Source organism: Megalobrama amblycephala, linkage group LG1 (assembly GCF_018812025.1).
Source record: "Megalobrama amblycephala isolate DHTTF-2021 linkage group LG1, ASM1881202v1, whole genome shotgun sequence".
Taxonomy (NCBI): domain Eukaryota; kingdom Metazoa; phylum Chordata; class Actinopteri; order Cypriniformes; family Xenocyprididae; genus Megalobrama; species Megalobrama amblycephala.
Genome location: NC_063044.1, coordinates 30,735,023 through 30,760,230, shown reverse-complemented (window position 1 = coordinate 30,760,230; position 25,208 = coordinate 30,735,023). Strand labels below are relative to the sequence as shown.

At 37.5% G+C, this 25,208-nt stretch overlaps 1 protein-coding gene across 2 annotated transcripts in view; it reads right to left on the bottom strand.

Moving 5' to 3' along the window:
- The window catches only part of spata5 (spermatogenesis associated 5), a 56,337-nt gene that overhangs the window by 24,934 nt on the left and 6,195 nt on the right, over nt 1-25,208 (bottom strand). For both annotated transcript variants that reach the window (XM_048189271.1, XM_048189262.1), the window contains exons 7-14: nt 21,369-21,425; nt 21,166-21,289; nt 20,672-20,927; nt 13,876-14,030; nt 12,097-12,306; nt 10,009-10,062; nt 7,799-7,878; nt 6,822-6,948 (exon numbers count right to left, since the gene is read on the bottom strand). In XM_048189271.1, the coding sequence (XP_048045228.1) occupies nt 6,822-6,948; nt 7,799-7,878; nt 10,009-10,062; nt 12,097-12,306; nt 13,876-14,030; nt 20,672-20,927; nt 21,166-21,289; nt 21,369-21,425 (1,063 nt within the window). The remainder of the gene's footprint in view (nt 1-6,821; nt 6,949-7,798; nt 7,879-10,008; nt 10,063-12,096; nt 12,307-13,875; nt 14,031-20,671; nt 20,928-21,165; nt 21,290-21,368; nt 21,426-25,208) is intronic.

Sequence of the window (25,208 nt, the reverse complement as noted above, 5' to 3'; positions counted from 1 at the left end):
TGCCCTCTTTCTATCTCTCTCTCTAAAGCACTAAGCCGAGCGTCGGAAGCGCCGTGTGTGTGCGCTGGCTGATCTTTTGTATCATCTAAATCCAGTTCCGTTAAGCTGAACGCAAAGGGAATGTTTTCAACCGTCGTTCAAGTTGAAAATTACACAACAACTCCTGACAGCGCCGTTTCCCACTGCAAACTTCTGCCCTGTTTTAAAGATTCTTAAACAAGAAGAGAAATTTGATTTTATGCTTAAAACAAGACAAAACTATTAAAAATATAAAAGCTTACACTGCAAAAAATGCTGTTCTTTGTCTTGTTTCCATTCCAAATATCTTTAAGTTCTTAAATCAAGAAGCATTTTCTTGACATGTAAAAATTATTTTCTTGTTTTTAGGAAAAATTAGTCAAAATTAAGTGAGTTTTTCCTTAAAACAAGCAAAATAATTTTTCCAAACTGAAAACAAGCTTATTATATAGCTTATTTTTGTTTTGAAATAAGATTATTTTGGGAAAAACTCACTCAATTTTGACTTATTTTTTCCTGAAAACAAGAAAATCTTTTTTATTTGTCAAGAAAATGCTTCTTGATTCAAGAACTTTAAGATATTTTGACTAGAAACAAGACAAAAACTCTAAGTAAGAACAGCATTTAAATATTAACAAAACTATTATAAAACAAGAACAAAAAAAAGGGAAAACAAGTTTGTTTTTCTTACTCCACAGGCAGATATTTGTTCTTGTTTTCAGCTTAAACTCACTTAATTTTGATCAATTAATCAAGACTTAATATCTACAGCCACTAAATGTATCTTGATTTAAGAATGTTTAGATATTTGTGCTGGAAAACAAGACAGAAACACTGAGGAAGAAGATCAAATGTTTGCAGTGTAATGCATTTACTCCCAAATTTCAATGCCAAAAAATCTCATTCATGTTTAAAACGGTGCAACAAATACCATCATGACGCACATTTTCAAGTGTACAGCACTTAATGAGATTAAAATGAGGAGAATAAACACTCTTGGCATGTTTTGGTGAGACAAACACCTCAAAGTTTTGTAATTACGACTTATGCACCAACATCTCCAAATCAGATCAAGAGGAAGGTTTAATCTGTGCCTCGTTCCTCTGATGATGTTTTCTGGAATCGGACACCGTTAGGCTGCTTGAAGTTTGATACCTGTCAAGATCTTTCTGCCGGATACACCAGATTCCTGCTCTCTTCTCCGCAGTGCTCCGTTCCTCCCATCCTCCCTCCGCATATCCGGTTACCTGTTCACCGCGCTGAGCCGCGTCCCCCAGGGCTCGACACACTCGCTTTCTTCGCCACCGTGCAAAACGAGCCACACACACACATTCAGACCTGTTCAAATAACTCAAATACTTCCTTCCTGCTGTGATCCAGAGTGTTTTCCCTCTTTCTTCAAAGGAAAATGCTATAAAACATCCAAAACATGCCAAGTGACCAGAACAAATATTCACATTTCTTTAAGTGCTTCCTGTTTTGGCAGGTTTTCCTGGGACGGAGCGCAAGGTTACGGATCCCACCGGGAGGATTTTGGACCGAACCGCTTGATTTCCTGAACAATTTCCTGAGCTCAAACCGCAACAGCTCAACCTTCACTATACAGATCTGGAGATTCAGTACTGAAGATGATGCATTATGGGATCAAATCAGAACGACACACATTGAAACCATTTTACAACCATTACTTTTACTATATTTACTAATGTTTGTACGTCAGATGGGAATCAAAAAGTACTTTCAAATTTAAACAACTGTTGCTTTATTTTCCATTGTTTTTCTATTATTTGTGAATTTAATGAAAGTGCACCAGATATTGAGCTTTAGTTACAATATTCAATGAAATAACATATCTGCAATCACAAACATTCATATTCAGACTGGATTAGATTCTCAGATAATCTCTGAGTTAATTGAGAAATGGGAATTATGTCACTTTTGATGGGGGTTGTGAGGGAAAAAAACAACTTATTCAATTCAGATGGGATTTAAATTAAATGTGCGTTACCGAAATACAATTTACTTAAAGTCGGCATGAAATGGAAGTTGTGCTAGTCTTTTCTTCTCTATTGTGCCGTATATATAAGTGAAACGGTTCTCAAACAAGAACAAATGTAGGGCGGGGCTTGATTTTGTCTGTGGGGAATTGATTGGATGGTTGTGGTTTGCTATTGGTGGATCTCATGTGAGTGACAGGTTGCCCCACCCTCATCATCAGAGAAGAGATGGTGCAAGAGGGAGGAGAAGATTTTCTGATTCAGCACTAATTATATGATTTATGTGCACTGATAAATTACTTATAATAAATACCGCAATATTCCATTTTTAAAAAACAAAACAAGAATTCGAAACCGACTACTGATGGAGAAAAAGAGAAACTGAACACACTGAAATAATGCTGATGTATGACATGAGTGCCAGTGTTTACAGAAACAACCACAAATTAGTGAAAAGATTCACTGGAAATACACCAAAACACACACAACTGTGACTCAATATGTGTCTGATTAACATCCAATAACAAGAACATAAAGAAGTATTTCTGTCTTGTTTTCCAGCGTATCTAAACATTCTTAAATCAAGATACATTTAATGGAGAAGCAAAATGACTTTTTGAAGGCTTGTTTTCTGCAAGAAGTATCAAAATGAAGGGAGTTTGTGGCAGATATTTGTTTTAAGCATAAACTAAATGCATTTTTCAGTAAACAAGACTTCATAACTTCAGTCATTTTGCTTCTCCAGTAAACGCATCTTGATTTAAGAATGTTTAGATATTTGTACTGGAAAACAAGACAGAAATACTGATGAAGAACAATTGTTTTGCACTGCAAGAGTTTATAAATAGAGGAGTCAAACCAGAAAACTGGACTAGACTGGACTGGCGCCCCCTTCTGGTTAGAAGCGGATCACGTGAGACCGAGTGAGACATGAGGAGAAACAGCAGCTGAGAGGAAATCCAGGTGTCTCACGGATCACAACAAACCCCCCAAAAAACTGTACAAAACTGACTGACACGACTAAACAACACACTGCCGGACGGGTCAGAGAAAGTACAGACAAACACGATGAGAGAGTTTCACTGTTTCAAAAGACAAAAAAACTAGCAAATATAACCCTGCAACCACTTTAAAGCCATATTAAAATGTCTGAACTAATTAAAACGAGTCTAAAAAAAATGACTGTGGTAATCAACATTTTGCCTGTTGATGGAGCTGAACCTGCTGTAAAGAAGATCTGGAGAATGTGAAGTGTGTGTGTGTGTGTGTGTGTGTGTGTGTGTGTGTGTGTGTGTGGACGGAGGACACTGGCTCTCACTGCAGACACATCAAACTCAAGCACTGACAGACATTCAGACCAGGAGAAAAACCAGATCACCTTTCCATCTGTCTCTCTCTTGCCCATTTTTCCTTCTCTTTTTCTCAAACACACACACACACACACACACACACAGCTGTGAGGAAATCCTATTTGAATTTAAATCTACATTTCTGCATTAATAAATCTGCAGAATTTCCGTCACTGACCGTATCATTTCTGACCGAGAGCAAGAGGCTGACAGATGATTTAATGCCAATATAATACAATTCAATAAATTGATTTGTATAGTGCTTTTCACAGTACACATTCTTTCAAAGCAGTTTCACAGAAAATCATGATGTAAATGTTTATATCTTAATATCGTTATGCTTTATAGTTGCATTTAGCAGATTAGAGTTGTGCGATAACATAGTTATATTTTGCGACAGTACAAACAATCATACAGTTGACATTTGCTATATTATAGAATATATATTGCTTTCCTTAAATGTACTGTATTTATGCAGACATACTTGAATATCCAACTTTATATTAAATAACCAGGCCAGAAAAAAACATGCACATCAAATTCCATTTAAGGTCTATATTCAGGTTGAAGCTATTTACATCCAGATACAAAGTTTCCCATATGTAAAAATATATATTTTCAAATACATCTCTAAATATACAAAAATATATATTTTTGCTAAAATACAATTCTAAATATATTTACATAAATATATTTTCTACCAATACATTTTTGGCAATTGATAGAATTTCGCCCCAAACTCTCCGCCTGCTGCAGTAGCCACACCCCAAACTCTCCACCTGTTGCAGTAGCCACACCCCAAACTCTCCACCTGCTGCAGTAGCCACGCCCATCTCATTCTGTTACAGTAGCCACACCCCAAACTCTCCGCCTGCGGCAGTAGCCACGCCCCATCTCAGTCTGCTACAGTAGCCACACCCCAAACTCTCCACCTGTTGCAGTAGCCACGCCCCAAACTCTCCACCTGCTGCAGTAGCCACACCCCAAACTCTCCACCTGCTGCAGTAGCCACACCCCAAACTCTCCACCTGTTGCAGTAGCCACGCCCCAAACTCTCCACCTGCTGCAGTAGCCACACCCCAAACTCTCCACCTGTTGCAGTAGCCACACCCCAAACTCTCCACCTGCTGCAGTAGCCACACCCCAAACTCTCCACCTGTTGCAGTAGCCACACCCATCTCACAGTCTGTTACAGTAGCCACACCCCAAACTCTCGACCTGCTGCAGTAGCCACGGCCCAAACTCTCCACCTGTTGCAGTAGCCACGCCCATCTCACAGTCTGTTACAGTAGCCACACCCCAAACTCTCGACCTGCTGCAGTAGCCACACCCCAAACTCTCCACCTGTTGCAGTAGCCACGCCCATCTCACAGTCTGTTACAGTAGCCACACCCCAAACTCTCCACCTGTTGCAGTAGCCACACCCCAAACTCTCCACCTGCTGCAGTAGCCACACCCCAAACTCTCCACCTGTTGCAGTAGCCACGCCCATCTCACAGTCTGTTACAGTAGCCACACCCCAAACTCTCCACCTGCTGCAGTAGCCACACCCCAAACTCTCCACCTGTTGCAGTAGCCACGCCCATCTCACAGTCTGTTACAGTAGCCACACCCCAAACTCTCCACCTGTTGCAGTAGCCACACCCCAAACTCTCCACCTGCTGCAGTAGCCACACCCCAAACTCTCCACCTGTTGCAGTAGCCACGCCCATCTCACAGTCTGTTACAGTAGCCACACCCCAAACTCTCGACCTGCTGCAGTAGCCACGCCCCAAACTCTCCACCTGCTGCAGTAGCCACACCCCAAACTCTCCACCTGTTGCAGTAGCCACACCCCAAACTCTCCACCTGCTGCAGTAGCCACACCCCAAACTCTCCACCTGTTGCAGTAGCCACACCCCAAACTCTCCACCTGCTGCAGTAGCCACACCCCAAACTCTCCGCCTGCGGCAGTAGCCACGCCCCATCTCACAGTCTGCTACAGTAGCCACACCCCAAACTCTCGACCTGCTGCAGTAGCCACGGCCCAAATTCTCCACCTGTTGCAGTAGCCACGCCCCAAACTTTCCGCCTCCTGCAGTAGCCACGCCCCCATGCCCCAAACTCTCCGCCTGCTGCAGTAGCCACACCCCAAAGTTTCCACCTGCTGCAGTAGCCACGCCCCCATGCCCCAAACTATCCGCCTGCTGCAGTAGCCACACCCCAAACTCTCCGCCTGCGGCAGTAGCCACGCCCCATCTCAGTCTGCTACAGTAGCCACACCCCAAACTCTCCACCTGCTGCAGTAGCCACACCCCAAACTCTCCACCTGTTGCAGTAGCCACGCCCATCTCACAGTCTGTTACAGTAGCCACACCCCAAACTCTCGACCTGCTGCAGTAGCCGCACCCCAAACTATCCACCTGTTGCTGCAGCCACGCCCCAAACTCTCCACCTGCTACAGTAGCCCCACCCCAAACTCTTCACCTGCTGAAGTAGCCACGCCCCAAACTCTCCGCCTGCTACAGTAGCCACACCCCAAACTCTCGACCTGCTGCAGTAGCCACGCCCCAAACTCTCCGCCTGTTGCAGTAGCCACACCCCAAACTCTCCAACTGTTGCAGTAGCCATGCCCATCTCAGTCTGCTACAGTAGCCACACCCCAAACTCTCCAACTGTTGCAGTAGCCATGCCCATCTCAGTCTGCTACAGTAGCCACACCCCAAACTCTCGACCTGCTGCAGTAGCCGCACCCTAAACTATCCACCTGTTGCTGCAGCCACGCCCCAAACTCTCCACCTGCTACAGTAGCCACACCCTAATCTCTTGCTATTGGTTGAGCTGGACAGAGATTGACGGATCTGAGCGGATCGCTCTCAATGTTTTGATAATGCCCGAGGGGCTAAATATTTATAATTTTGAAGGAAATAAACCCAAGAACAACATACTAATAGCAGTTAATGAGGAATAAATTGGGTTAAGAGAATGTATTATATCATAAAATTCTTATATACATCACCTATAAGGGAGAATTTTGATATAAAGAACTATAAACTATATAAACACACACAGCAGCTGAGGAGAGTTCAGGTGTGTGTCTGACACCGTGTTTCTCCATTTGGTTGTGTGACATTCAAATGAGGCTCTGTGTGTGTGTGTGTGTGTGTGTGTGTGTGTGTGTGTGTGTGTGTGTGTGTGTGTGTGTGTGTGTGTGTGTGTGTGTGTGTGTGACGACGATTTCACAGCTGCCTCAGGGGATCACACACACACACTAGAGCAGAGAGGGTTGATCCGCTGGGGGTCTGAGACTGATGGAGGAGCGGTCAATCATGAGTGAGTGACAGCTGCTGTGAGCCTCTGACCGCAGGAAACAGAAACTCTCAAACCCAGCATGAGGAAACGTGTGTGTGTCCAACCGTTTCATTCCCTTCCTGAGTGAAAGGAAGTGTGTGTGTGTGAGGATCGGCAGGTGCTCTACCTTGTCAATCATATCAGGTCGGTTGGTTGCGGCAAGAACCGTGACGTCTTTTAGTTGTTCGATTCCGTCCATCTCGGTGAGCAGCTGAGCCAGCACACGATCACCGACGCCGCCCGCGTGAGGAGAACTGAACAACACAATTCAATCCCGTTCAATCAGCATGTTTTACAATGAAGCCAGGTACACATACTGTTCTCAGGAGTTGCTAGGGCATTTCTATGTGATTCTAGGGTGTTGCTAGGCAGTTTCTGGGTTCTGTTGGGTTTTGCTGAATAAGGTTTCAGATTAATTGATTCTGGAGACTTAAAGCAGAACGACAGATCAGCGTGTGTGTGTGTGTGTGTGTGTGTGTGTGTGTGTGTGTGTGTGTGTGTGTGTGTGTGTGTGTGTGTGTGTGTGTGTGTTGATTGATTAAAGGCAAATACATTCATCAGTAAATCAATGTGTCATTCAGAATTCAATCCAGTAAATGAATCTCTGACTCAGCAGAACAAGCCAGCTTTAGATTTACACTGAAGTGTGTGTGTGTGTGTGTGTGTGTGTGTGTGTGTGTGTGTGTGTGTGTGTGTGTGTGTTTACTGTCAGAAGCTTGAAACACTAGGCACTTCATTAATTAAATAAGCGAAGAGCCAAAAAAATAAAAACACATTTTATGACAAAACACATTTGTAGCAAAATCTCCATCTGTTTTCAGGGAAACAAAGACATGCTTGTGTCTGTAAAGCGCAGATGTCAGTCTCTGTGCGTTTAGAGCATTAACCGTCTTCTATGTGTCAGAACGACACATTTAACACCTCGATAATCATGTTCATATCATCAGATATTAATGTGGCTGAGGTCTTGATGTCATTAATGAATAAACTGTTTGTTTAGATCATATCATATTGTGTCGTTTCTTCCTAATGTGGTTTGGTCATACAGTACTGACAGTGTGAATGGTGCTGTAGTAATAAAGTCATTGATGAATCTGATGTTACCTTCCTCTCGCCACTGCTAACGCGTCGATCTCATCAAAGAAAACGATAGACGGAGCAACTGTTCTGGCCTTCCGGAAAACCTACAGAAACAGACACACACATAACTTTGACAATATTGTATCAGTTATAGCCTATTGTTACACCAGTGAAGCATTTATAAGTGAGTCACTGAATCATTCATTAAGGAGATTCATTCAAAAATGCTGATTCATCCAGTAATGAAACAAGTGAAACATTTATGAGTGAATAGTTGAATCATTCAGGAGATTCATTCAAAAACGCTGATTCATCTAGTAATGAAACAAGTGAAGCATTTATGAGTCATTGAATCATTCATTAAGGAGATTCATTCAAAAATGCTGATTCATCCAGTAATGAAACAAGTGAAGCATTTATAAGTCGTTGAATCATTCAGGAGATTCATTCAAAAACGCTGATTCATCCAGTAATGAAACAAGTGAAACATTTATGAGTGAGTCACTGAATCATTCATTCAGGAAACTCGTTCAAAAACGCTGATTCATCCAGTAATGAAACAAGTGAAGCATTTATAAGTGAGTCACTGAATCATTCATTAAGGAGATTCATTCAAAAATGCTGATTCATCCAATAATGAAACAAGTGAAACATTTATGAGTGAATCATTGAATCATTCAGGAGATTCATTCAAAAACGCTGATTCATCTAGTAATGAAACAAGTGAAGCATTTATGAGTGAGTCATTGAATCATTCATTCGGGAGATTCATTCAAAAACGCTGATTCATCCAGTAATGAAACAAGTGAAGCATTTATAAGTGAGTCGTTGAATCATTCAGGAGATTCATTCAAAAATGCTGATTCATCCAGTAATGAAACAAGTGAAGCATTTATAAGTCGTTGAATCATTCAGGAGATTCATTCAAAAACGCTGATTCATCTAGTAATGAAACAAGTGAAACATTTATGAGTGAGTCACTGAATCATTCATTCAGGAGATTTGTTCAAAAACGCTGATTCATCCAGTAATGAAACAAGTGAAGCATTTATGAGTGAATCATTGAATCATTCATTCGGGAGATTCATTCAAAAATGCTGATTCATCCAGTAATGAAACAAGTGAAGCATTTATAAGTGAGTCGTTGAATCATTCAGGAGATTCATTCAAAAACGCTGATTCATCTAGTAATGAAACAAGTGAAACATTTATGAGTGAGTCACTGAATCATTCATTCAGGAGATTTGTTCAAAAACGCTGATTCATCCAGTAATGAAACAAGTGAAGCATTTATGAGTGAATCGTTGAATCATTCATTCGGGAGATTCATTCAAAAATGCTGATTCATCCAGTAATGAAACAAGTGAAGCATTTATAAGTGAGTCGTTGAATCATTCATTCAGAAGATTCATTCAAAAATGCTGATTCATCCAGTAATGAAACAAGTGAAGCATTTATAAGTGAGTCGTTGAATCATTCAGGGGATTCATTCAAAAACGCTGATTCATCCAGTATTGAAACAAGCATTTATAAGTGAGTCATTGAATCATTAAGGAGATTCATTCAAAAATGCTGATTCATCCAGCAATGAAACAAGTGAATGAGTGAGTCATTGAACCATTCATTCAGGAGATTTGTTCAAAAAAATGGATTCATCCAGTAATGAAACAAGTGAAGCATTTATAAGTGAGTCGTTGAATCATTCAGGGGATTCATTCAAAAATGCTGATTCATCCAGTATTGAAACAAGTAAAGCATTTATGAGTGAGACATTGAATCATTCATTCAGGAGATTTGTTAAAAAAAATTGATTCATCCAGTAATGAAACAAGTGAAGCATTTATAAGTGAGTCGTTGAATCATTCATTCAGAAGATTAATTCAAAAATGCTGATTCATCCAGTAATGAAACAAGTGAAGCATTTATAAGTGAGTCGTTGAATCATTCATTCAGAAGATTCATTCAAAAATGCTGATTCATCCAGTAATGAAACAAGTGAAGCATTTATAAATGAGTCGTTGAATCATTCAGGGGATTCATTCAAAAACGTTGATTCATCCAGTAATGAAACAAGTGAAGTCTTTATGACTTCACCGATAAAAAAAAATTAAATGAATTAAATATTTTTTAATAGACTGTAGCAATTAACATTTTGTCAGACCCTCTAGCAAATTACATGTTATTTTGTTTAATTGTCATTTTTTGGTGAACAGGTACAGTCGGGCGTCTCTCACCTCTCGAACCGCTCGCTCTGATTCGCCCACGTATTTACTCAGTAACTCTGGACCCTGTGGAGACAGTCACAACATTCAGTGTGACATCATCAATACTTCACCAATCAATTATCAATGCATTTCAGACCTCAGTCATGGGTTAACATCATCAACTGAAAATAAGGCTTTAGTCTGGATGACATCACACTATAGACACCTGATAATTCACAAAAACTAGGGCTCGTTTAAATATCATCTTACTAAGACATATTATTGGCAGATATTGATATTTATTTGCATTTTATGTCAGCATCTGCTATACTGTTATAAAGACCTCATTGATTTAGATTACAAGTTTCAGAATTTCATCGTTTTGTCCATTTAAATATCAGCATCTGCACCAAATTGTATATTTTTTGTCAGTTTGAGGCTTTGAAAAATACTTTTTTCAAAAAATAATTTTTTACTATGATTTCATATGTCAGGCTTTACAGGGTTAAACGTCGCAGCACTGAGAGATTAATGAGACGATAGGAAGAGACCGACGTGAGACAAATAACAACTAACCAGCACAAAGACAGAAGACGAGAGCTGTCTGTCCGTCTGATAAACAATCTCTCTGAAGTCAAGCTCACTTCCTCTCGTCCCATAATGCATTTCAACACCTCCTGTCACACACACTCACGATCTGGGTATTCTCTCGGAGGGTGTGTGTTTTCCGTAACTTGCTTTGGAGAGATTCATATCGGCTCTTGTACAGAAATGTGAGCGTCTCTCAGACTAAACATCCTCCTGCGAGGGAATTCACTCCCAAACACGCCTGATCAGATCAAGATGACACACGATCGCCTTCAGTTCACACATACAAGCCTTCAGGTACGGGTTTTATATCAAGTCAACTACAAAAGATCTTATAAAAATAGATTTTTTATCAATCATTTTCCAAAGGAGGACATCCTTAGATGTTCTGGAGACAAATTTTGCATCCAAACAAAAAGGTAGTAAACACAAACATATAAAGATTCTTAAATCAAGATACATTTACTGGAGAAGCAAAATGACTGAAGATATTAAGTCTTGTTTAATGTATCAAAATGAAGTGAGTTTGTGTTTAACCCTTATAGGGTCTTTGGGGTCTTTTTAGACCCCAAACGACGTTTGCTAAAATAAAAATAAAAAATGTTCTCTTTGTCCAAATTAAATGAAACTTTGTACAGTTGTTAACACTTTCTAGATCTACAAAAAAAGAAAAAAAAATAAATAAAAAAAATGGAGCGATATCTTGTTTTTATGTTAGTGTAGAAAAAAAAGTCACACTCAGGGTCTGGATTTTTTTTTTTCAGTAATAGTTTTTCAATAATGTTGATTTTGAGGATGAATTTTGTCCATTTTCTAAGTGGGGTCTGACAATATTGAAAAACTTTCAATTACAAAAAAATACTAAACTTTGACAAAAAGTAACATTTACTGTTATAATTGTGATTTTATAATATTTAGATATGAATCCAACTGAAGAATACTTGTGAAAAGATGTCTTTCAGTCAATCAAATAGCAAATAGTGGAGCTCTGGTGCCATCTACTGGTAAAAGTGATAATTTATTTACTTTTAAAACTGCATTTTCCAAAAGATGGACAGAAATCTCACACTAAACCATGTCAAATTATCCATGTGGAGTAAATACATTAATAAACAGAGTAAAATTACATTTGTTTTAAAAAAAAATATATTGTTACAAAATTACATTTTGTTGCCTGGGGTCTCTGGATACCCCAAAGACCCTGAGTGTACTTCCCAAACGAAGACCGCGCAAGGGTTAAAACAAGAACAAATATCTGCCAATGGGGTCAGAAAATAATCTTGCTTTCCCTTTGAATTAACTTTATTTCTCTGACCCCATTAGCAGATATTTGTTCTTGATTTAAACACAAATTACTTCATTTCATACATTTTTCATTTCAGAATTTTTTCAAAATAAAAGTCTCTGACATGAAATCAACAAAAGTAGTTGTAACAAGTATTTATTATAACATATTGTTTTACTTTTTTCATTCACTTTTTGCTCCATAATAAGAAAGCAAACATTCTCACACAAACGCTCATTATGTACCTTGATGGACAGGAAGTTGAGCTGGCTCTCGTTGGCTAAGGCTTTGGCGATCATGGTTTTGGAGCATCCTGGAGGTCCATACAGCAGGACGCCTCTAGGTGGCGTTATACCCAACCTGCTGAAGGCCTCGGGGTGCCGCAGGGGCCAATCGACCGCCTGCTTCAGCGCCAGCTTCACCTCCTCCATCCCACCGATGTCACTCCACCGCACCTACACACACAGACACAGACGGTTTGAATTAGCGTTCAAGCACCGAACGTTTTTTAGTTTTTTAATTCGTTTTCAGCACATAGAACCATATGGTAACAAGTTGTGAAATTTGGCACACAGATAGAGGACAGTCTGATCATTAACCACAGCAAATTTGGAGACTCTAACTTAAAACCCTCTAGCGCCACCATCTGTCCAAATTTTCACTTATGTTTATGCTAATAACTTTTGAACCGTAAGGGCTAGAAACTAAATTCGCTCAAGACGAATGGAATTGAATTTTCAGAGTTTTTCGAACTCCTAGATGGTTTATCCGATTTTCATGAAAATCAAATTAGGTCATCTTCAGACAATGCTTGCAAAAATTGTCAAAGGCTTTTTGATAAACCCATCCGTTCTTGAATAACGCGCGAACGAATTTGAAGAGCACGCCAAATTGGACGTGAGGCTATATCTCCGAAACGCTTTAGAGTATTGAGATGAGATTTGGTACATGTCATCACAAGCATGACCAGAGGCTACATGCAGGGTTTCGGCACTGCGCCACCTACTGCTAAGGAGATATGAAACATTTATATTTTTGCTTATAACTTCTGAACGATTTGCCCAAAAATCAAGAAAACTGGTCTCTTTTGAATCAGTGCAGCATACCGAATGACACACAATTTTCTCGAATTGACCATTCTGGGTGTTGGCAATTTTAAATTACTCAAACATTTCAGAACAGCGCCATCTTCTGGTCAAAAATTATAATGAAATTTCAAAAAAAGCTAATAGCTTTTAAACAATTTTGCCTATTTTAATGAAACTGGTCTTTAGAATCCATGGGACACACTGAGAACAATGATACCAACTACGCCATATTTTCTTGATATTTGAACTTTGCCATTTTGAATTATTTTGAAAACCTGCTTTTTCGAACTCCTCCTAGACCATTGGTCCGATTTTCACCAAAATCAATATTTTTGGCATGATACCAAGCTGATTCTTTGGCATACTGACACCAAACTTTGTATGTGTCATGGTCTCCTCACACTAAACGCACCATAATAATTTGATAACAGCGCCACCTATTGGTCAAAAATGATAAGCAAGTTAATCACATTACAGTGACAGTAATTGTGATTTTTCAGGCATTTTGACTAAAATAATTTAAAAACATCTTTAATTACTTATTGTTGAAGTTTTTCTGAGACTCCTAGCCATGCTTGCATGTCTCATTGTCCCTTTTGGTGCTTGGCCCCAATAACTGCTGCCTGCAGCTATATTTCTGCTCGTGTCTGAATTTGACTAATTTGGATTTCAGACTAATTTGAGTCAGCAGAGAGGAGAGAAAATGAGACAAACCGGATAATAAAAAGTTGGGAATGATTAAGATGGATTGTGTAACTAATGTTTTAAAAATACTAAAACTTTCATGAATCCTAAAATGTATGTCAAAACAGCTTTATAGAACTTTGCAAACACAAAAATGTATTCATGAATGAGGCCGATCAGTGTGTAAGTGTGTGTTGTGTCAGCGTTTCTCTTTACACATATAATATTCCAAAGTATGTGATGAAATTGTACCTTTGGCACGTCGATGGCCACCTCTCTCATCGCACTGGGTTTGACCTCAGTCATTGCCAGCCTCAGGTCAGAGGTCGTGACCTTTACACTGTTCATCACCTGGACGTCAGAGAGAGCAGGTCTGGATCCTAAAACCCTCCTCAGTGCGTGAAGACCTGCAGAAACACAGAACATGAACAGACAAGGGTCAAGTTTGGGGTCGGAACAATTTTTACAAAATGATTTCAAACTTTTGACTGGTCGTGCATTTCTCTAGTTTTGTCTGTTTGGACTCTAAAAGGAGAGATTATCAGCATGATCAGACAGAACGCTTGAATTCATGGAGCTGAAAACATGAGGGCGAGTGAATGATGCCAGAATCATCTGTGGGTGAACTGTCCCTTTAACACACACACACTGTACACACACTGTGAAGCATAATAAGGCACAGATGAAGCTGAATCCAGTGGGTTTAATCTCTGTTTGAGTTGATTTATTTGAGAGCAAACATCCCGCAGGCTTTCCTCTGCTCCAACACAGTGTAAACATCCGACGTGAATCAAACCTGACCTCCTGCTCTCTCTGGATGTGACGACATCAGACGAGGCCGAATGAGGAGTCACAAACACAAAGACATAATGAGAGAGAAAAAGAGGAACAGAAAGGAGCAACGAGCATTAGAGATAAAGAGAATCGTATGTTTCCAATGAACACGTTTAAAAATAGATTACCTGGAAATCCCCCTTAAAAACAAACACTGGGTCACGGAGCAGAAACTCACTGAGACGGGTCGCGCAGAAAGGGTTAATGTACATTCAGATTAACTTCAGATTAATCACAACTCAATATCAATATTTTGAGAAAAGCTCTCAAATGAATTCAGACATTATTTTGGAAGACAAAAAATAAATATTTGAATAGACAAAAAGTGTTTTTAGAAGTGAATGTATGACTTATTTATTTAATTATGAATAAATAAATAGATAGATATGTATTATGAATGACCTGGACAGACGGATGGATGGAATAAGGCACATTTACTTGAAAAGCAAAACTGGATGGATGGATGGATGGATGGATGGATGGATGGATGGATGGATGGACGGACGGATGGACGGATGGATGGATGAAGGATGGACGGATGGATGGACGGACAGACGGATGGATGGATGGACAGATGGATGAAGGATGGATGGACGGATGGATGGATGGACAGATGGATGAAGGATGGACGGACGGATGGATGGATGGACAGATGGATGAAGGATGGACGGATGGATGGATGGATGGATGGACGGACGGACGGATGGAATAAGGCACATTTACTTGGATGGATGGATGGATGGATGGATGGATGGATGGATGGATGGATGGATGGATGGATGGATGGATGGATGGATGGACGGACGGATGGATGGATGGACAGATGGATGAAGGATGGATGGACGGATGGATGGATGGACAGATGGATGAAGGATGGACGGACGGACGGATGGACAGATAGATGAAGGATGGACGGATGGATGGATGGAATAAGGCACATTTACTTGAAAAGCAAAACTGGATGGATGGATGGACGGATGAAGAATGGACTGATGGATGGATGGATGGACGGATGGATGGACAGATGGATGAAGGATGGATGGACAGATGGATGAAGGATGGACGACGGATGGATGGATGGACAGATGGATGAAGGATGGATGGATGGATGGATGAAGGATGGACGACGGATGGATGGATGGACAGATGGATGAAGGATGGATGGATGGATGGATGGAATAAGGCACATTTACTTGAAAAGCAAAACTGGATGGATGGATGGATGGACGGATGGATGGATGAAGGATGGACGGACGGATGGATGGACAGATGGATGAAGGATGGACGACGGATGGATGGATGGACAGATGGATGAAGGATGGACGGATGGATGGACGGACGGATGGATGAAGGATGGACGGATGGATGGAATAAGGCACATTTACTTGAAAAGCAAAACTGGATGGATGGATGGATGGATGGATGGATGGATGGATGGATGGACAGATGGACAGATGATGGATGGACGGATGGATGGACAGATGGATGAAGGATGGATGGACAGATGGATGAAGGATGGACGACGGATGGATGGATGGACAGATGGATGAAGGATGGATGGATGGATGAAGGATGGACGACGGATGGATGGATGGACAGATGGATGAAGGATGGATGGATGGATGGATGGAATAAGGCACATTTACTTGAAAAGCAAAACTGGATGGATGGATGGATGGACGGATGGATGGATGAAGGATGGACGGACGGATGGATGGACAGATGGATGAAGGATGGACGACGGATGGATGGATGGACAGATGGATGAAGGATGGACGGATGGATGGACGGACGGATGGATGAAGGATGGACGGATGGATGGAATAAGGCACATTTACTTGAAAGGCAAAACTGGATGGATGGACGGATGGACGGATGGACGGACGGATGGATGGACGGATGGACAGATGAAGGATGGACAGATGGATGGATGGATGGATGGATGGATGGATGGATGGATGGACGGATGGACAGATGAAGGATGGACAGATGGATGGATGGATGGATGGATGGATGGATGGACGGATGGACAGATGGATGGACGGATGGATGGACTGATGAAGGATGGACAGATGGATGGATGGAATAAGGCACATTTAGTTGAAAATCAAAACTGGACGGATGGACAGATGAAGGATGGACAGATGGATGGATGGATGGAATAAGGCACATTTACTTGAAAGGCAAAACTGGATGGATGGACGGATGGATGGACAGATGAAGGATGGACAGATGGATGAAGGAAGGATGGATGGAATAAGGCACATTTACTTGAAAAGCAACACTAGATAGATCGATAGATAGATAGATAGACAGATAGATCAATTTTAATGATGATTTTAAATATTTAAATGTTAATGCAGTAAAGACACGACACTTCAAACATCTCCTGCATCATCTGAAGACGAAATAAAACGGAAGGAGGAACAGAACAACAACAGAATAATGTTCAGAGCAGGAATGTTTCCGGATCTTTCCTCATTCCTGCATTTGCACTCACAGCTGCAGTGAAACTGACTCGATCAACAGAAGAAACAACACCGGCCCTGACATAAAACAAGAACAATCTCCAGAGAGAGGAGAGGAGAGGAGGACACGCGTCACAAACGCTTCCGGGTTTATAAACACACACACACACACATAAACTCAGCTGGAGTCTGAGTCTGAAAACTCTGCTGTAAAAGGACAGAGAGAGCGGGAGAAAGACTTTATAAGGAAGAAGCCGTCAGTCAGACACAGAGCTGTTTATTCTCCTTCTGAACATTCAGTGTGATTCAAACCAAACGCCAAACTTCACAGCCGCTTCTCTTCATGAAAGATAAAGCGAGACAAACACATTTCAGATCCACAATCCTGCAGCGGTTTTTATCTCAACATTAACAGTGAAACCACAGTGAAAATCGCCTTCTGAGTCTGTGTTCATATTCATCAGTTCATATTGAGTCTGAGGCAGAAGACATTTATTAAGCTTAGAGTTTTTTCAAGAATTTATCTTTTTCTAAAGATTGTTTGTAGGAAAATAATATTATTAAAAATAACCACAACTTAATTGTAGATAACCTCCAACCATTTTAAATCACCCAAAATTGAGATGTTTAATGAATTTATTGGGTTATTTCAAATATTAAGCATTACAACAGAACACTAGCTAATAAAGTTTTTCATGAATTGCACTTAAAAACATTTTAATAAATTTATTAGTATTTTTTTAGAAGGATTTTTGTGAATGCAGCCCGTGGAAGGGTCCAGATAATCACTTAAAATTAATTATACTAAAAAATTAGAAAACAATTCACTTAATTAAATGTTAAACACACACACACACAAATAAAGATATTAACTATATAATATAAATATACACCATAAAAAAACAAAAAACATTTTAATTACTTAAATGTTAACTGATATAAAATAAAATATTTTTTTTTAAAAAAACAAACATTTTATTTCTATGGAAGCCCGTTTCCGCCACTAAAAAAAAAAAAAAAAAAAAAAAAAAAAAAGCTACTACAAAAAAAAAAGATGAATTGCGACTTTTTATCTCAGAATTCTGACTTTTTAACTCGCAATTGCGAGAAAAAAAGTCAGAATTGCGAGAAAAAAGTCAGAATTCTGAGATAAAAAGTTGCGTTTAGTGGCGTTTTTTTTTTTTTTTCCCATAATTTCAGCTAGTTGGCAAGGTAACATTTCTCTTTTTTGTTTAGTTTACGTTGAAGAACTAAAATAACAAACTAAAACTGAAATAAAAATTTATTAAATTAAAATAATAACAAAAATAACACAAATAAAATAAAATACATTTAATTGTCAATTTTTTTTTTACATTTTAAAAATTATTAATTTTTGTTTTTATTGACCCTACAAATTCGATTAAACCATCAAAATATGAGGAAAATATTTTATATTTTTTAAGTATTTAAATGAAGGAAGATCAAAATACTAAACTTGGTTAAGGTTTTATCTGACAAAATTATTTGGCAAAAAAGGCACACTACAGCTACAGGTTTAAAAGTATTATGCAAAAAAACTGCATTAAAAAAAAAAAACAAGATTTAGTTTAGGGTCCAAACCTCACTATTAACAATGACTTTTGCCTCAATAAACTCCGAATTACGGCTTATTAAAAGTTAGTAAGGTTGTTGTTAGGTTTAGGTATTGGGTAGAATTATATGGCATTAATATCTGCTTTATAAATACTAATAAACAGCCAATATCCTAGCAATATGCATGATAATAAGCAACTAGTTAATAAACAGAATTGGACCCTAAAGCATTACCCAAAAAGCAAACACTGACTACAACATAATCAGTTATTAATATCTCATTGGCTCTCTCTTGTTTTTGCACGATCACAATTTTGCCATGTTTCATTGCGTTATCATCAAATAAAACAAGCTCAACTGAACAATATGCTTTTAAAATCTTTAACTATTTTTAATAATATCTGAAGATATCAAATTTCATCACTTCTGGCCACTACTGTACATTATAATAGAGTTTTTCAAAAACTGCACATAGAAACATTCTGAATTTATGTTAAGAATATTCTTAAGTTTTCTCTTAATAAGCCTTTAGTGAGTCTAGCGGAGGATGAAGTGTGGTGGAGCGTTAGAGAGGTGGAGGTGTATCTCGTGTCTCTTCAGGACTGCAGCAGGTCATTCAGAGGAAAATGCGCATTATCGATCAGACACTGACCAGAGATCAGTTTCAGTGAAGAGCCCAGAGTCACTCCTGAATGCTGAGCACACAGTAATATCACACACACGCTGAACACACACGCCGACAGGCACACAAAGCACAGACTTTAACACACACCTGCACATCCTTTATACACCAGTGATATTTTTAAACAGCGATGCATCTGTGCCCAGATGGAAAGATCAACACACACACACACACACACAGTCTTGACCTTGCCAAAGAAAATCAAGCCGCCCCTCCAGAGACGCAGTGATGGAGTAAACAGACTCTGTCTATTTTTACATCTCTCTTCTCCATGTGTTCAGAGGTTACAGACGTGATCTGACTGCATGTCTCAGCAGGAAGTGCTGGTGTCCGCATGCATTCAGGTCATTGTGTCCTGCGGAGGAAACACCAGCCTTAAAGACACGCTTGTCCTCTGGAATAAGAGGAAAAACACAAACACATCTGCAGAGGAGAGCAGGAGAACGAACTGAGGAGAAAAATACATGCAGAAGCGCACGACCATCCAAAAGTTTGGGTGTTTTTTGAAAGAAATTGATACTTTTATTCATCAAGGATGCATTAAATCAATCAAAAGTGACAGTAAAGACAGTTATAATGACTTTCTATTTCAAATAAATGCTGTTCTTTTGAACTTTCTATTCATCAAAGAATCCTAAAAAATAAAATGTATGATGGTTTCCACAAAAATATTAACTGTTTTCAACATTGATAGTAAAGAAATGTTTCTTGAGCAGCAAATCAGCATATTAGAATGATTTCTGAAGTATCATTCACTTAATTATGTTTTTAAATGTAACGCACATCCCGTTTTGTGAGAATGTAGCATTAAAATGCACTTAATTATGTTTTTAAATGTAACGCACATCCCGTTTTGTGAGAATGTAACATTAAAATGCACTTAATTATGTTTTTAAATGTAACGCACATCCCGTTTTGTGAGAATATCGCCTTAAAATGTACTTAATTGTGTTTTTAAATGTAACATATATCCCGTTTTGTCAGAATGTAGCATTAAAATGTACTTAATTGTGTTTTTAAATGTAACGCACATCCCGTTTTGTGAGAATGTAGCCTTAAAATGCACTTAATTGTGTTTTTAAATGTAACGTACATCCCGTTTTGTGAGAACGTAGCCTTAAAATGTACTTAATTGTGCTTTTAAATGTAACGTACATCCCGTTTTGTGAGAACGTAGCCTTAAAATGTACTTAATTGTGTTTTTAAATGTAACATACACCCCGTTTTGTGAGAACGTAGCCTTAAAATGTACTCAATTGTGTTTTTAAATGTAACGCACATCCCGTTTTGTGAGAACGTAGCCTTAAAATGTACTCAATTGTGTTTTTAAATGTAACATACATCCCGTTTTGTCAGAACGTAGCATTAAAATGTACTTAATTATGTACATTTTATGAAGCAAAACATGTTATTATGAAGCAAAACAGGATGAAATGTGATTTAAAGTGAAGCTGTACCATCTTAACAACCGTAGCGCATGAAAACTCACCAGCTTCCTTGCAGACGGCGGCGAGATCAGCGCCCACGTATCCATGCGCCGCATCGGCTAGTTCCTGCAGCTCGTCGTCGCTGACGTCACATGGCATGGAGCGCAGCTGCTTCTGTAAGATATCCATCCGGCCGTTCGCGTCAGGAACGCCGATCTCCAGCTCCTTATCGAAGCGTCCAGGCCGCCGCAGGGCGGGATCCAGCGCATGAGGACGATTTGTGGCTCCCAAAACCAGCAGCTGACCGCTGTGACCCTCCTGATGACATCAAACACACCATTTCATCTGTCAATTAATAATATTAATGTTTCGAGGTGCATGATATATGCTGTACTTCATCTAAACTGATTTCAAACAATATTTTTCTCATTTTTGAATAACTATTATTATGACACATTCAGTTTATGAGCTCATATTGAGATACTGCATGAAATGTTTGTACTTTTAAATTAATTTTTGGCACATCACTGGATGGACAGACACACTGTCTACTCACCGATCCGATCCCGTCCATGAGTGTGAGGAGTGTGGCGACGACCCGCTTCTCCACCTCATTCTGTGCTCCTTCTCTTTTTGGACACAGAGCATCTAACTCATCAATGAAGATGATGGCAGGCTGCCTGTGATCACACACACACACACACTGTGACTTGGGTTCATTCATAACAAACGTTAAACACATTAATTGTGTGTCAGTACCTCTGTGAGGCCTCTGTGAAGATCTGCCTCAGTCTGGCTTCAGTCTCTCCATAAAACCTGCAGAGAGACATGTTTATCTGAACAAACACATTTACACGCTTATGAAAACAAAACTACTCAAGCACGAGACAATATGGCATTAAAATGTAATGTACTTATGTTTTTAAATGTTATGAATGTCCTTTTTTGTGAGAATGTAGCATTAAAATGCACTTAATTATGTTTTCAAATGTAATGCAAATCCTGTTTTGTAAGAATGAAGCATTAAAATGCACTTAATTATGTTTTTAAATGTAACGCACATCCTGTTTAGTGAGAATGTAACATTAAAATGCACTTAATTAGGTTTTTAAATGTAACGCACATCCTGTTTTGTGAGAATGTAACATTAAAATGCACTTAATTAGGTTTTTAAATGTAACGCACATCCTGTTTTGTGAGAATGTAGTATTAAAATGCACTTAATTATGTTTTTAAATGTGACACACATCCTGTTTAGTAAGAATGTAACATTAAAATGCACTTAATTATGTTTTTAAATGTAACGCACATCCTGTTTTTTAAGAATGTAACATTAAAATGCACTTAATTATGTTTTTAATATAACGCACATCCTGTTTTTTAAGAATGTAACATTAAAATGCACTTAATTATGTTTTTAAATGTAACGCACATCCTGTTTTTTTAAGAATGTAACATTAAAATGCACCTAATTATGTTTTAAATGTAACGCACATCCTGTTTTTTTAAGAATGTAACATTAAAATGCACCTAATTATGTTTTAAATGTAACGCACATCCTGTTTAGTGAGAATGTAGTATTAAAATGCACTTAATTATGTTTTTAAATGTGACACACATCCTGTTTTGTGAGAATGTAGTATTAAAATGCACTTAATTATGTTTTAAATGTAACGCACATCCTGTTTAGTGAGAATGTAACATTAAAATGCACTTAATTAGGTTTTTAAATGTAACGCACATCTTGTTTTGTGAGAATGTAGTATTAAAATGCACTTAATTATGTTTTTAAATGTGACACACATCCTGTTTAGTAAGAATGTAACATTAAAATGCACTTAATTATGTTTTTAAATGTAACGCACATCCTGTTTTTTAAGAATGGAACATTAAAATGCACTTAATTATGTTTTTAAATGTAACGCACATCCTGTTTTTTAAGAATGTAACATTAAAATGCACTTAATTATGTTTTTAAATGTAACGCACATCCTGTTTTTTAAGAAAGGAGCATTAAAATGCACTTAATTATGTTTTTAAATGTAACGCACATCCTGTTTTTTAAGAAAGGAGCATTAAAATGCACTTAATTATGTTTTTAAATGTAACGCACATCCTGTTTTTTAAGAATGTAACATTAAAATGCACTTAATTATGTTTTTAAATGTAACGCACATCCTGTTTTTTAAGAAAGGAGCATTAAAATGCACTTAATTATGTTTTTAAATGTAACGCACATCCTATTTTTTAAGAATGTAACATTAAAATCCTGTTTTTTAAGAATTTAACATTAAAATGCACTTAATTATGTTTTTAAATGTAACGCACATCCTGTTTTGTGAGAATGTAGCATTAAAATGCACTTAATTATGTTTTTAAATGCAAAGCATATCCTGTTTAGGGAGAATGTAACATTAAAATGCACTTAATTATGTTTTTAAATGTAACGCACATCCTGTTTTGTAAGAATGTAGCATTAAAATGCACTTAATTATGTTTTTAAATGTAACGCACATCCTGTTTAGTGAGAATGTAACATTAAAATGCACTTAATTATGTTTTTAAATGTAAAGCACATCCTGTTTAGTGAGAATGTAACATTAAAATGCACTTAATTATGTTTTTAAATGTAACGCACATCCTGTTTTGTGAGAATGTAGCATTAAAATGCACTTAATTATGTTTTTAAATGTGACATCCTGTTTAGTAAGAATGTAACATTAAAATGCACATAATTATGTTTTTAAATGTTACGCACATCCTGTTTTTTAAGAATGTAACATTAAAATGCACTTAATTATGTTTTTAAATGTAACGCACATCCTGTTTAGTGAGAATGTAACATTAAAATGCACTTAATTATTTTTTAAATGTAACGCACATCCTGTTTAGTGAGAATGTAACATTAAAATGCACTTAATTATGTTTTTAAATGTAACGCACATCCTGTTTAGTGAGAATGTAACATTAAAATGCACTTAATTATTTTTTTAAATGTAACGCACATCCTGTTTAGTGAGAATGTAACATTAAAATGCACTTAATCATGTGTTTAAATGTAACGCACATCCTGTTTAGTGAGAATGTAACATTAAAATGCACTTAATCATGTGTTTAAATGTAACACACATCCTGTTTTGTAAGAATGTAACATTAAAATGCACTTAATTATGTTTTTAAATGTAACGCACATCCTGTTTTTTAAGAATGTAACATTAAAATGCACTTAATTATGTTTTTAATATAACGCACATCCTGTTTTTTAAGAATGTAACATTAAAATGCACTTAATTATGTTTTTAAATGTAACGCACATCCTGTTTTTTTAAGAATGTAACATTAAAATGCACCTAATTATGTTTTAAATGTAACGCACATCCTGTTTTTTTAAGAATGTAACATTAAAATGCACCTAATTATGTTTTAAATGTAACGCACATCCTGTTTAGTGAGAATGTAACATTAAAATGCACTTAATTAGGTTTTTAAATGTAACGCACATCCTGTTTTGTGAGAATGTAGTATTAAAATGCACTTAATTATGTTTTTAAATGTGACACACATCCTGTTTAGTAAGAATGTAACATTAAAATGCACTTAATTATGTTTTTAAATGTAACGCACATCCTGTTTTTTAAGAATGGAACATTAAAATGCACTTAATTATGTTTTTAAATGTAACGCACATCCTGTTTTTTAAGAATGTAACATTAAAATGCACTTAATTATGTTTTTAAATGTAACGCACATCCTGTTTTTTAAGAATGGAACATTAAAATGCACTTAATTATGTTTTTAAATGTAACGCACATCCTGTTTTTTAAGAATGTAACATTAAAATGCACTTAATTATGTTTTTAAATGTAACGCACATCCTGTTTTTTAAGAAAGGAGCATTAAAATGCACTTAATTATGTTTTTAAATGTAACGCACATCCTGTTTTTTAAGAAAGGAGCATTAAAATGCACTTAATTATGTTTTTAAATGTAACGCACATCCTGTTTTTTAAGAATGTAACATTAAAATGCACTTAATTATGTTTTTAAATGTAACGCACATCCTGTTTTTTAAGAAAGGAGCATTAAAATGCACTTAATTATGTTTTTAAATGTAACACACATCCTGTTTTGTAAGAATGTAACATTAAAATGCACTTAATTATGTTTTTAAATGTAACGCACATCCTGTTTTTTAAGAATGTAACATTAAAATGCACTTAATTATGTTTTTAATATAACGCACATCCTGTTTTTTAAGAATGTAACATTAAAATGCACTTAATTATGTTTTTAAATGTAACGCACATCCTGTTTTTTTAAGAATGTAACATTAAAATGCACCTAATTATGTTTTAAATGTAACGCACATCCTGTTTTTTTAAGAATGTAACATTAAAATGCACCTAATTATGTTTTAAATGTAACGCACATCCTGTTTAGTGAGAATGTAACATTAAAATGCACTTAATTAGGTTTTTAAATGTAACGCACATCCTGTTTTGTGAGAATGTAGTATTAAAATGCACTTAATTATGTTTTTAAATGTGACACACATCCTGTTTTTTAAGAATGGAACATTAAAATGCACTTAATTATGTT